At 35.4% G+C, this 13,916-nt stretch overlaps 1 protein-coding gene across 4 annotated transcripts in view; it reads left to right on the top strand.

Annotated features, from left to right (window-relative positions):
• LOC130252771 (FHF complex subunit HOOK-interacting protein 1A-like) overlaps positions 1 to 13,916 on the top strand; it is a 78,571-nt gene that overhangs the window by 44,615 nt on the left and 20,040 nt on the right. For all 4 annotated transcript variants that reach the window (XM_056490696.1, XM_056490694.1, XM_056490697.1 and 1 more), the window contains 4 exons: positions 967 to 1,199; positions 2,598 to 3,224; positions 7,846 to 8,004; positions 10,137 to 10,223. In XM_056490696.1, the coding sequence (XP_056346671.1) occupies positions 1,098 to 1,199; positions 2,598 to 3,224; positions 7,846 to 8,004; positions 10,137 to 10,223 (975 nt within the window). In that variant the 5' untranslated portion in view covers positions 967 to 1,097. The remainder of the gene's footprint in view (positions 1 to 966; positions 1,200 to 2,597; positions 3,225 to 7,845; positions 8,005 to 10,136; positions 10,224 to 13,916) is intronic.

The following is a 13,916-nucleotide window of genomic DNA, read 5'->3' on the forward strand; positions in this document are numbered from 1 at the left end:
TGGCAATTTATGTCTCAAAAAAAGTCTGTTTGCTGTTGGGTGCTTTTGGTTGGGCTTTTTTCACTATGGTCCCAAACTGAAATAAATTAAATGCCTAGTTGGTTTGCAAAAAGAAGAATAAAAATGTAAACTTTATAAAAAGGAAAGGGGGAGGAGCTGTGTAACTTAGATATTGGTGCTTGAGGGAATAATATATTCTCTTAAGCCTCTCAAATATCTGCATGATATCCATCTTTGTTTCATTTTAAATTGCCATTGAAGTTGTGCAACTACTTTGTTACTCAGATATCTAGAATATTAAGTAATGGATGAAAGGAACGTTTCAATGTTTGATCCTATTCTCATAGTCCTTTAATATGACATCTCAATTTATTTGGCTTTGGATACATAAAGGTTTTATCTTTTATGTTGTTTGGTTTGGTTCACTTTGGTATTGATACAGATTCATCCTTCTATGAGAATATGGTGCTCTACAGATGTTTTAAACTGTTTCTGGTATGATTTCTGGCAGAACACTTCTAAGAATTTGCAATTATATCTATTACTGGAAGATTTTAAAAAAATAGAGAAATAACCTCTACTTTTTTTTAACCTTTACAGACTATGCAACATTACTAAGCAACTCTGAAGAGACATAGTCAGATGGCAAAAGCATTATAATGAGAAACAAAAAATACAGTAATATGCATAAAACATTTATTTCTTAAGCTTCTGTTTGGCTTGTTTATTTCAGTAGCACCTTATTTCGGTCACTGATCTCAAAAGTTTGGGAATTGTAAGCTATTACTGTGAGCAAAAATCTTAGATGATCCCATATAACATGCTTTGAAAAATTCTATTCTCAAACTGAATTAAAAGAAGAAAAGTTTGTGTTTTCTTTAAGTATATTCTTTTCTGTTAGACACTATAATTTGATGTGCACTGGTATATGTATATTTCTTTTTAGTTTTGTTTTCTTTTTAACAGATTTCTATGGGTACCTAATCTCAGGACACAGTATCCATCTCATCATGATGCTTGAACATCTGTAGCTCACTGGAGGATTTAAAAAGGAAGTTCAGTATGATCTAGTTGGCTTGACCTGTGGAAATTTTATAATGTCTTCTGGAACAAGTATCAGCAGAAATAGGCAGGCTCCCAGCCTTCAGGGTGTTGACCCAGAAACATGCATGATAGTGTTTAGAACACACTGGGCACAGGTAATGTTAATTGGTTTTGTTGATTGAAGTAAGCTTCATTAACACAAATTTGTTGCATTCTTTCTTTTGAAATAATCCTGAATTGCGCAGAAACAAATGTCTTTCCTGCAGAATGTAGTCGATGACACTGAACTATTTTTAAAATACAAAGGTAATTGACCTTTCAAGGTATGGTTAGCCTTTACTAATCATGCTTGGAACTCTGGATTTGCATCTAAATGGGAAGTGGTAGGACATGGTAATATCTTATTGAAAACCTAGATCTTCTTACTGGCTTTCCTATTGATTGATTGTGACTTGCACCCTGTTGCAGACTTCTGCACTTCTTTCCCTTGTGCTGGGTAAGTATTGCCTATCTTTTAAAAAGTAAATTAGATGCACAGTGCAAAGCTGTTGGCACTCTTATTTATTGTGGATAGATGTAGATTATACACTTCAGCATATTCTAAAAATTGTTTGCATGTCATCAGGATTGTAATTGCTTTTAAGCAAAGATGTTTTGATGTTTTGCTGTGAGCACCATAGTATAAGGTCTTGTTTGCTGCAGTAATATGAAAAACCTAACGATTTAGATGAAATTGTTTTCTGTGCTGCTGTTCTTGTTCTTTGGCTCTCTCAAGAAACCAGCCAGACAAATAGTGGTGTTTCTGAGATATTTCTAGAGTCAGAGGAGCTGTCATTCAAGAGTTACCTTTTCTCACCTAAATAGTGATGTGTCATGTTAGGGGAGCCAATGTTCCTTTATGGTTTTGTGGCAATTATCCTCCACAAAAAGGCTAAAGACAATGTGTTGGTTTTGTTTTTGTTTTTGTTTTTTTTTTTTGCAGAAAATGAGCTTTATTGTTTCAATGCATAACAGAATGTAATTGAGGGTTAGAAGTGCTGGTATGACTATTATTTTTATATTGAAAGTTATAAGAGTATGTGAATGTCAGTGGCCATTTGGTGTAATATATAAGGTGTCAAGCTTATCAGCCTGCAAATCAGGCCATTATATTGATATTCCTGAGCACAGTTACTTTGGCTGCAGAACAGGCCTTTTAATTTCAGTCCTCTGGGACAGTCTTGTTTCAGACATAATGGAAACTCAATTTCTGAACACCATGGAAACCTAGTTTATCCCTATTTGAGAGAATCCCTGGTTCTCAGGAGCAGGGTAAATGACAAATTTAGGTGCTTATTAAAAAAGGTGAACAACAGTATATTTTTGCCTTGCACATGCCAAATGTAAAATTTCAGGTTTTGTCTGTCAAACTTCCTAAATTTGAAAGCATAAAAAAACTTCATGATTTTTGTGTTAAAGAATTTTGATTAATATTTTTCCTTGTAGTGATAGGTGCATGCTTTTTATGATGCATTCAAGCACATTAAAACTGATATATCTTTGTTTTTCTTTAGGTTCTGAAAATCTTAGAGAAGCATGATCCTTTGAAAAATACTCAGGCAAAGTATGGGGCAGTCTCACCTGATGAGGCCAGCACTGTGCAGAATTATGTGGAGCACATGCTTTTCTTATTAATTGAGGAGCAAGCAAAAGGTGCCTCGATGGGGCCTATTCTGGAGTTTGTGGTCTCAGAAAACATAATGGAGAAGCTTTTCCTTTGGAGCCTCCGGCGAGAGTTCACTGATGAGACAAAAATTGAGCAACTCAAAATGTATGAAATGCTCATAACCCAGTCTCATCAGCCTTTGCTACATCACAAGCCCGTTTTGAAGCCTTTGATGATGTTGCTGAGTTCCTGCTCAGGAGCAGCCACTCCAACAGTCGAAACAGAGTTGGTTGTCCTCTTGAGCCAGCTCTGCTCTATAATAGCCAAAGATCCCTCCATTTTAGAACTCTTTTTCCACACTAGTGAGGACCAAGGAGCTGCCAATTTCCTCATATTTTCCCTGCTGATCCCCTTCATTCATCGAGAAGGAACAGTAGGCCAGCAGGCCCGGGATGCACTGCTTTTCATAATGTCTCTATCTGCAGAAAACAACCTTGTTGCAAACCACATAGCAGAAAAAACCTATTTTTGCCCAGTAAGTTGTTTTTATTTTATATGGTCTTTAGTGCTAAACTAACTGTCTTTCCTGCATTCTTTCCTTCTTTTCTGTCATTTTTGGTAAAGAAGTGTAGTAAAACATTTGTATTTGCTAACATGTATTTCACAAATGATAATGCTTTTTAAACCATCCCCAGTTCCAAACTTCTTGTTTCCCAAGAAACAGTGTCTTGTGCTTTTGGGTGAGCTCAAATGTTTTTTGCAGTCACACAATGAATTGAATCAGAAAACTGATGGAAGTTATAGCAGAACTAGTGGGAGGGAAATCTGTTCTGTCTCACTGTGAGGCACCTCTGAGATTCTGGGGCTGGAGGGAGTGAGAAAGGGAAGTGAGGTGTCCTGAGGTGGTTGTTTCAGGTGGCAGCACAAGCTTAAGCTGGCCGTGCTTCCCACACATTTGCAGGATAGGTGAGACCTAAAAATTCCACAACAAAACTTCTAAATATTTTTTTTCTGCCAGTTGTAAATATTGCATCAATTTGAGGCTCCAGTTGACCTCGAGGTCTCCTCAAGAGGAGAGAGATACTGCCAAAGAATATGATACTGATTCTCAAACTGTTCCCAGGACAGATACCATTATTGGATCCATGCTATAACATCCATAATTACATTTTCCTATTAGTTAAAAAAAAAAAACCAACCCAAAACAAACAAAAAAGCCAGCCTTAGTACACTGAAGATAGAAGCCAGCTTTCAACAGCAGGGAAACATGACTGACAATTGTTCCAATTAGGAAGATTTCTTGTGAAGATGTGCTTAAACCAGACCTTTCTCAGCAATAATGAGGTTGGCCTAAGTCTATAATAAGACTTCAATGTAATGCCATATATTTAGTATACTAGCACAATATCTTTTTTGAATTTGAGTTGTGATGAGCTGAAAAACAGATTTTTCTCTGATTTTGTAGATGTTGGTGACATTGCTGTATATCACTAAAATCAGTGCAAATGTTGCCTCAGGTACTCTGCAAAACAATTCATGCAGTCCTGTGTTGATAGCAGAAACATTCTGGGTGGCACTGTATTGATGTTATCTCTGTTTCTGGGGACAGGCTGGCATATTGTGTTTTCTTACCGTGCCTTTTTGCGTAATACAGGTTCACTGTTTTGGGAGAATTAAAAGGTTTAATAAAAAGACAATAGGAGACATACATAAAGCAAAGGGCTAAAACAGCCGGGTACTTGGCATGCTGCCGAGAGCACACCACTGCTTCGGGAACACCCCTTTAAATATGTTTTGCAATCCATCCATTTGCTACATATTCATAGACCTTCATGCATAGTCAACTGTTTCTGGGAACTGTTTAGCATGGCCACTCCTTGGGTCTGCCTTTTTAGAGCATGCGTGTTTCTTGGCTTGTGGTTTTATTCTTCACTTTATCCCTTTTAATTTGGGTGGTGGTCCAGCCGGTGCGTGTTGATAATTGTCTTGTCAGCTGCAGGGGTCCCCATCACATGTTCACGGGCTGTTATCTTTGACTAAGCAGGTAATTTAAGCATACTATCTCTAAGAAACTTATGTCTAACTTTTACTATTAACCAAGACTATATCCATATAGAAATGCTATTTTAACATTGTACATATAGCATTTATCCAATACTTGCAAAGAGCCAACAACATGTCATGAATTCATAACACCCTGGGATGGGGTCTGGCCATAAATCTCTGCTGCCTCATGTACCTAGATCAGTGTTAGATCTGTGCCGACGTGAGCCTGTTGGTTTTCTTGATACTGTTTTTTGACATAACTTTGGTTAACAACTCTTTAAAAACTGGATTGTCTGTAGATCTACAGTATTCAAAACGGTAGGTGAAAAAAACTATAGGGAAGGAGGGAGATAGCTGTTAGGAATACATCATTAACCCGTGTTTTTAACATGGAACGTGTGGGCAAACTATTGGGTAAACTTTTCTGATTTTACGCCAAATAATTTTTATCATGTTTTGGCTTGAAAACTTTCTTTATATGATTGAAGATATTATCTGTTCAGCATTATAATAAGAAAAAAAATTGTTTCTAAAGTATTTTGAGCAGGGTAACATCTCAAAGTCCCTCACAAAACTTTGTAAATACCTTGCAGCTTAGGAAAGCAACTTTTATTGCAGGAGGAGAGATGGCTCTGCAGTGCCCTTGAAAAGTTGCAGCTGCGAAGAGGTGAAAAGACTGCGGATATGGGAGGAGAGAGAATTGTCCAGATAGTGATTATTTATGCATTAACAGCACATTATAATCACATAATATGCCTGGGATTACAAATCATGTAGTCATGACTCACTTCTGTGAATCAAGAGAAAGTAAATAAATCAAAGAAACTGGTTTGTAGAGAGACTCATGACTCAATGGTAAGAAAGAAACTGCTGGAGATGCTTGTGAAAGTAGATGAGCATGTAGGGCTGACATGGCAAATGCTGGAAGAAGTTTAGAAGGACACTGCTTTGCATAAAACAAAAAATAAAACCAATCTTGTTTTTTCAGGATGTAAATGCTTGCATTTCCTTCCCTTTCAGATTATTTTTTTATTAAGGTTTCATTACTGATGAAAAAATCTGTTCTGTTGGTAATTTCAGATGGTAACCCTATTTATACCATATTTGCGAACATTTTAAAATATTTTTTTATCTAAAGAGATGAAATTGCTTCCTGTGGCTACTCTGTCTCAGTGCTTAAAAAGCATAATTTCATAGAACCATTTGTATTGTACTTCATAGCAAAAATAAACTTGACAGATATTAGCAGCTGCATCTGTCTCTTCTTACTTCAATAAATCTGACAAACTAAGGAATTCAAGCTGTGAGTTCACTACTCCTATTAGTGGAGAGTAGTATGTTTTGCTCAAGGTCAGCTTCTTGTGCTTGGGGGCTAATACCCATATGAAGGAGAAACATAGATGGGATACAGCTCTGAGAATAAGATTGCATGCTGAGAGGGTGTGTGTGTGTTTATGAATAGTAATTAAATTTTTAGCAGACAATGAAAAATCAAGTGTGCATTAATTCAAAGTTCACAACACAAACATGTCGAATTCTCTCATCGTTGGAAGCCTGGGTTTGTGAGAGTAAGTGTTTGTGTGGATTATGTATAGGTAGTTCTGTAAGAGCTTTTTTCTGAGCTCTTCGACTGTGAGAAAGAAAAAACCCAAAGATATTCTAGTTGTAGAAGATTGGGATTTTACAAATAAAACTTTGCTCAATAGCTTTAGCTTCTCAATCTTTTGATGTATGTCCAGCTTTGTCATTTATCTCTCTGTGTATATAAAACTGTGTATATGTCACAGTACTAAAGCAGTCAATTTCCACAGTATTCTCCCCTCCCCTTTAATATTTGGCTTACTTACCTATGTCAGAATAAATCCATCTTCAAAATTATGTGAATTAGGAATAAAAAGTATTCAGAAAGACAGCCTTTGTCTTTTATGGATGTTGCCTTGTAATGGATTAACAGTTACAATTGCTTGTGCTTGTGTGTGTTCAAAAGCTGATCATCTTCTGTGAACCCTTGGTCTTTGATCTGGACATTGTAAACTGTTTTCCAGTGTTTTCCAGTAGATAAGATCTGTGTTTCATCTGAGCTTTAACAGTCTAGCCCTGTAGATGCCAAGTAGCCTCTTGTAAAAGGAAATATTCTTAGAAGAGTCTGTTGAATGAAAATTAAAAATATTTCCAACAGGCCAATTGATAGTGTTCCCATTAAAATGAGAATCATACATGAAGTTGTATGAAATCATCTCAGAAGGATAACAGTTCTAAGTAATACTTAGAAAGTTTCTGGCTTCAAATAACTTTAATAATTAAAAACTGCATCTGAAAATACCATACTTTAGATACATTCAGCAAAATTTAAAAACCTTTTTGGAAATATGCTTTCTAAATTATAACTAAAAATGTTCTCTTGTTCTTCAGTGATATATTCTACATAAGTCACCTGTAAGGCTTAATGTTACTGGAAAAATTGTTTAAATAATAACTGATTTCAGACTTGTTAACTTTTTTGCTTCCCTCCTTCAATTAAAGAAGGAAAAAGGAGAATTATGAACAGTTAAATTTACTTCTTTTTTTTTTTAAGTGGATTCCGCTGGGTTTAAGTGCCTGGCAATCAAAGTCAACATGTATTTGTGTAAGTGGGGCTGAATTTAATTTTTGTTGATGAGGCACTTCCTCCCTCCATTTCTGATGTTTCATGTTTTTGAGTGAAATGACTTCATACATGTTTGAGCAGTGACATTTGAATCAGCAACAAAAGACAAGCTGTAGATAATGGCACTGATGGCTGTTTCTAAAAGGGACTGAAGGAAAGTGTAAAATAAGTTTAGAAAAATATAAAAAGAAATTATAATTTAGGATTAGAAAAAAACCAAGATAACCTGATATTCTCCATCACTTTCTTCTAAATACCAGATCTTGAAAGGAGCATATTATATGAAAGGCTCTTTAAAATACTTGTTTTTCTGGCACAGGACTTTCTTGAAAGGAAATTAAATTAATCTCAGCACTTTCTTATGTTACTAAAACTAATAGGAGAAACCATTTGTGGTACTGCCCTTCAAGCAGATGGACAGTTGGGAAATCAACTTATATCCTTTTCTGTTTCTGAAATACAGGTGCTAGCAACAGGACTAAGTGGTCTCTATTCATCTTTGCCTACAAAGCTGGAAGAAAAAGGAGAAGAATGGGACTGTCTGATGAAAGATGACTGGCTTTTGTCACCAGCCCTTGTACAATTCATGAATTCCCTTGAATTTTGCAATGCTGTGGTACAGGTAACTGAACAGAGTTAGCTTGTTATTTAGAAGTAGTAGTAAGTTGTATCTCCTGCAGAAGTTTGTAAGTTACAGAGTTGATTTATTTTTGTTAATGTCAGGAACTATTAAAGTTAGACTAAAACAAGTTACTTAAAAAATGAATGCCTTGTGCTGTCTGTCCTGGTTATAAGGATGAACTAATATATGTGTGGTTTTAAGGTGCCAAATGTTTCAAATGAAATCTTGATATTACATTATGTAATTGGGAGCATTTTCTATTAAAAGCAAAAACAAATATTTATTGGATTTTAATACCACTGTTAATCCTAGAAGTATATTGAATGCCTTTACATGTGGGAAAATGTAGGGTTTATATTGTATTTTTTTAAGCTCTCATGATCGCGTACAAAAGAAAATAGTGAGAATAATCTGTTTTGCCTGTTGGTGATTACAACATAAAGAAAGCCTTCCAAGCAGGATTAATTAAGTCTCCTCCTAGAATTATAACTTCATTTTAAGATTTGCCTGTTTTGAATCCATTCTGTTCTTCCAGGGCTTTTTTCAGTGCTTTGCTCCCTTACTATTTTTTTCCAATTAAAATGTAAAATGAAATTCTTTTGTTTTTAAGGTCTGAATACTCAGTAGAAACCAAATCCAGTATTTCATTAAAACAGGATATAAACTATACAGAAACTGTGGATTTGTGTTATTTGAAGAAATGTGCTAGATAGGACTGAAAATTTAGTCACATCTACTGTTAAATAAAATACATGTTTCAGTGCAATGTGTACAAAGTACAGTAAAGGAACTGATTGACTATTAAAGCCTTGAGCAAGCAAAAATAATAGTGTCATTGTTCAAATGCACTATACAAGATTTTTAGCATGCATGTTTGAACATGCAGAGGAGGCAGTATTAAATTTGGTTTCTAAGCAGAGTTATTCTACAGATCTGTGTTTGCAGGAGATTGTAGCTGATACCTTTATTGTAAAAAAAAAATCTATGAAGGGCACTACAGAAAAATTTAAAAATGAATTGTTTTAAAAACACTGTTCAAGTAGATGCAAAATGGTAAAGGATATCAGCTGACATGTAGAAAGAGCAGTTTCTGACTGCTGCTTGATTGTGTCTATATAGTCTTCAGCTGACTTGAAAGCTCAGTTACTGTAGGAATTTTTGCTTTGCACATGGACTGGTCTGTGTTCACCCAAAAACTTTGGCCAGAGATTAAAAAGGAACAGGGTACCCAAGACATGTTGCCATTTACTACTTTTTCCCTGAACCACAGCATAGGAAAGGCCACTCTTTTTCTTCTCTGTACCAAATTAATAGTTACAAGTTAAAGGAAGTCTGGTAAGAATTTCAGGTTGGAGAATCTATTGAAGGCCACCTATAGGCTGTGACCATTTTTTGTGAACTTCAAACAAAATATATTGGCTTTGAAAGCTTCTGAATGGAATTTTAATTTGCTTTTATATGCACAAATTGATGTCTTTTCTTTACAAAGACAAAGTGAATGTTTAATTATAAAAGTCAAGTTTTGGCTTCTGGTAATATTTTAGGAGGTTTTGTTTATTTGATGTTTTAAAACTCTTAACCATCCTATTGAATGAATTATGCTGGGTTTTTTTGTAATTTCTGTTTTCTTTTTTTACAGTGTCTGGGAGAAGGGCATATGAACAGTGTATTCTTACCCCGTAGCTAGAGAATAATTTGGTTTACCTACTCTTCAACTATAGGAAAGCAGCTGTTCTGCTTTTCTCTATTGTAGAAGGACAAGCAAACAATGGCAAATCCACCTTCAAGTGACCCCAACAATGTTGCATTAGCTGAATTTAGAATTTCAGATCTTGATTTGATACATGGCTATATACACTTTCCTGTCCATCCATTCATCTTTGCCAGCATGCAGGAAGATGGAAAAGCCATGTCTCTTAAGTTTTGCAGACTTACTATAAAGCTGGTATGTGTATTTCTTTGTAGAAGAAATAGTTGTTAAGAACCTGAATTAAATCAAAAGCTGATGAGAAGGACAAATGAATGTCTTATTAAATGGGAAAGGGTTTTGGCAGTGAATAATAGAATTCTGTGCCGTGTCTTTTAAATCTCACTGAAACTGTTCTATGTCTTTCTCTCCCTGACCCTCTTAGGTGGCACATCCCTTGATATGCAACCAGCTTGTGAATTACATTTACAATGGGTTTTTGGTGCCAGTAATGGCTCCTGCTCTCCATAAGGTCAGTGACATCTGCAAGCATGGCACAAAAAATAACGGGGAAAAGTTATGTAAGATCTCTGTGTAAAGATACTATCACGTGTAGTGTTGGTAGGGACTTCCATGCAATTCAATACGTTTCTAGACTAACTTTCCATCCTTTCATTCTGTATACTTTCTTAAGCAACATATAGGTATTTCTGAACATGTTTAAAATTAAGTATAATGAAGAACCAAAATGTTTGTGTTGTTCTAGATTCATATATCATCAAAAAAGCAGTGACATTTTAGACCTTTTATCATGGCAGACATGTTTCCATGACCATTTTTTTCTAAATGATTTTTTTTCCATGTGGGAAGATTCCCACAAGGAAAATGCTTAGTCAAGAAATATTATGCTAGTCTTAGAAAAGTTGTGATTATTTTGTAGTTCCTTATCATATTGAGTAGAGTTACTTTCCTAAAGTAGAGTTTGCTATCAGTTTTCTAATGTATTAGAGTGCAATTTATGTTACTTTGAAGAAAAAAAATCCATTTTTTTCTTTGAATTTTAGGGTTTATCCTTTGCAAAATGTGTCACCAATATTAGGGAAGTATGTATTTACTTTTTTTTGGTTAGGCTGCAAAAAGCTACATTTCCAACAGTTGCAGAATATGTCAATTATGTCAATTCCCCATCCCTGAAAGTGTTCAAGGCCAGATTTGATTGGACGTTTAGCAGTCTGGTGTAGTGGAATGTGTCTCTGCCATTGACAGGTGAGTCGGAACTAGATGATCTTTAAGGTCCCTTGCAACCCAGGTCATCATATGGTTCTGTGATTTTATGAATTAACAGTTTTCATTGCCCTGTAAAAGAACACCTCTTTTGAGAAGAAAGTGTAGAAACAGTTGAGAATAAAAATCCACAAAAAACTTTCAGGAGCAAACTAAAAATTTACTTTTGTAAGGTCTCCTAAGTCTCACAAAGCCAACCAAACACAAAGCATTGCAACTGTTCCATTTTCTGGAGGACAGTGAAACATCATACCCTGCTTTCTTGTTCACAACTTGTTTTGGTAGCACACACAGTTCATGGTAAATAGCCACCTAGAAAGTCATAAGCAATGTAGAGTCTTTTTCAGTAATTTGACAGACCTCAAACACTTGGGAATTGGATGAGGGTTGAAGTGGAATTTGGCTGTGATCCAGATCAAAGCTGTAGTCTGTCCTGAGGTAGTTCACCTCCTTAGCTGGCAATAATTTTTTTCTATTTCTGTATCTGGACTTCATCTCTTACCAAGACTGGGAATTAGAAGTGAAAAGCCTAACCAGTTTTAGGTCAAGGTTATGGATAATGAGGGAGATATCAGAATGGATTCTAGTGTTAGTGAGTACTATTTTATTTCTGAAGTATTTGAGACTAGTCTTAGATTGTTTTGAATACTACCATGCCTCTAAAAGCCATTCTTATCAGTCATAAATCTCCTGACCTCCTATTTGGTTGATTACTTCCCTGTTGATGTTAAATAATTTAAAGTTACTGTTGTGATTACTTTTTTCCTTTGATGAAAATCCTGTTTATATACTCTGAAAGTGGGTGAAATCATATTTCTTTTGAAAACAGGGATGTTGGCTGTTTGCATAGCTGACTTTCAAAGCCTAGATCTTTCTCAAACCCTGATATTCTGTTTGGTGCCTTTTCTTCCACTAATAAACCTTTCCTTGATTAACATTAAAAATTGACTTCTTCCTCAATAAAAATTAACTTCTTGATATAAACTTCAAATTATTTTAATGGAGAAGATGGATTGCACCGTCTAGTGGATATGATACAAGGCTCTCATATCTGTGAGACCAAAACTCTATAGCAAAAGGAATTAAGTAAGTTGAGGCACATTTCACCTCTTCAGTCTTTATGTCCTGTGCTCCATGTTAATAACAGAAAATAAATGATCAATCATTTTCCAAGAAAGAGACAAGATTATTAGTTTTGTCAAGATTTCAATGGACTTATCAGAATCTTTTCTATTTTCAGTGAAAACATACTGCCTTATCCACAACACTCCTTCAAATTTCTTTAATAAGTGAACCTAGGGTCTGTTTTGCAGGGTCACTGTGCAGCACTCAAAGCAGGAACTTTTAAGTTGCAGAAGCAATTTTTATGCTATCATGTTCTAGAAATTCTAGGGTTCTCTCAATGTGCCTTTGTGTGCAACTTGTCTCTACAAACCAGCAATGAGACCAGTCTTCTGCTTCCTTGCCAGGGCAAATCAAACAAAAATATTGCTGTTGGGCACTTAAATGCAAGCAGCAAGTATGCTGCTTAGGAAAAAGAACAACTAACCGGGCAAGCAGATATCTGTGCTTTTACAATTACTGTATCTTATTTTGCCACCTTGCCTTCTGTGTTTGCTTCTCCTTTTTAGCATATCTGATGGTGAGTGTAACTTCTGAAGATTCAAGGCACCTAGGGAAGTATTCAAGAAAGCCAATTTTAACTCCACTCTTCTTTTACTCCATGGGATATGTTAGTCTGCTCTAATTGAGCCTCTGGAGAACTGATTCTTTTTGCAATTAACTAGAGAAGGATGCTGGAGAACTCAGTCAGACAAGGCTAAACCCAGCCCTGGCAAAAATTCTTTTAACTCTGCACACTTTCTCTTCGGACTGCATCATACATAAAACATGCGGTGTTGAAAGTGAAATTGGTTCCATTTGTGCAGTTATTATTGAAAATCTGTTTTCTACGATACCAAAGCTATGCTATGCTTCATTCAGACTACCTGCTGACTGTCTCTTCTTAAACAAATGTCTCATGAGACAGATTTGGGGGAAGAGGGAAATAATTTCTAGTAAATTCAAATCAGTAATCAGAAGAACTAAAGACATGCTACCCATGTTAAGTATGTCCACTACAGCCAAATCCTGAGGCAGTACTAAAAAAACCATTATTGCAAACAGTTTGTACTGATGACAGTATCATTACTCCAGCTAAGCTTTTAGATACTAGCCCTCAGAATTAAACATCTTTGAAAAGATGATAAATAGCAAGCTGAAATTTACAAAAATCTGATATTTAATTTTAAAATTCTTCACCTTTGATAATTCAAATGTCAAGAAAAATTCCATAACAGAGGGAGACTAATAAAATCAAGATATGGTAGTTTTCAAGAAAAAACCCTTACTAAGTAATTAAATTTCAGTTTGTTTTTGATAAAATTTTTGATTAAATTTCAAGCTGTGTTCTGATAATATTTTTTTTGGCGAAGGTATTTCAGCAATACTAAAATCCACCACTTCTTCAACAGCAAAAAAAGAAACCCGCTAGAAGCATCCCTTTCATTAGATCCTTCCTGCTAATGGCAGAGACCAGGGGTAACTCTGCTCTTGAAATAAAACTATAGGATTAAAAATAAAAAAAACCAAACCAACAACAAAATGGATCATGGCCACTGCATTAATCAGACCACTCCTCTATCATTTTTATTTTGGCTACCCCCAAATGTAACAATTAAAAGTTGTTGCATTTTTTTCAAAATATATATAAAGTGTCTATCTAAAAGTACCATTAAAAAAGCCTTATCCACCTGTTTTTCTATACAAAATTTGCTTCATTCATGATACGCACTTTGAAAAGCATGTTGGTTTCTCTCACTTATAGACATTGTAGAATGAGATGTCCAAAGAGTGTGGGTTTTAGAAAAAGGTCACTGCCCTTGTGAATATTCTGGTTTTT

Source organism: Oenanthe melanoleuca, chromosome 4, assembly GCF_029582105.1.
Source record: "Oenanthe melanoleuca isolate GR-GAL-2019-014 chromosome 4, OMel1.0, whole genome shotgun sequence".
NCBI classification, from domain to species: domain Eukaryota; kingdom Metazoa; phylum Chordata; class Aves; order Passeriformes; family Muscicapidae; genus Oenanthe; species Oenanthe melanoleuca.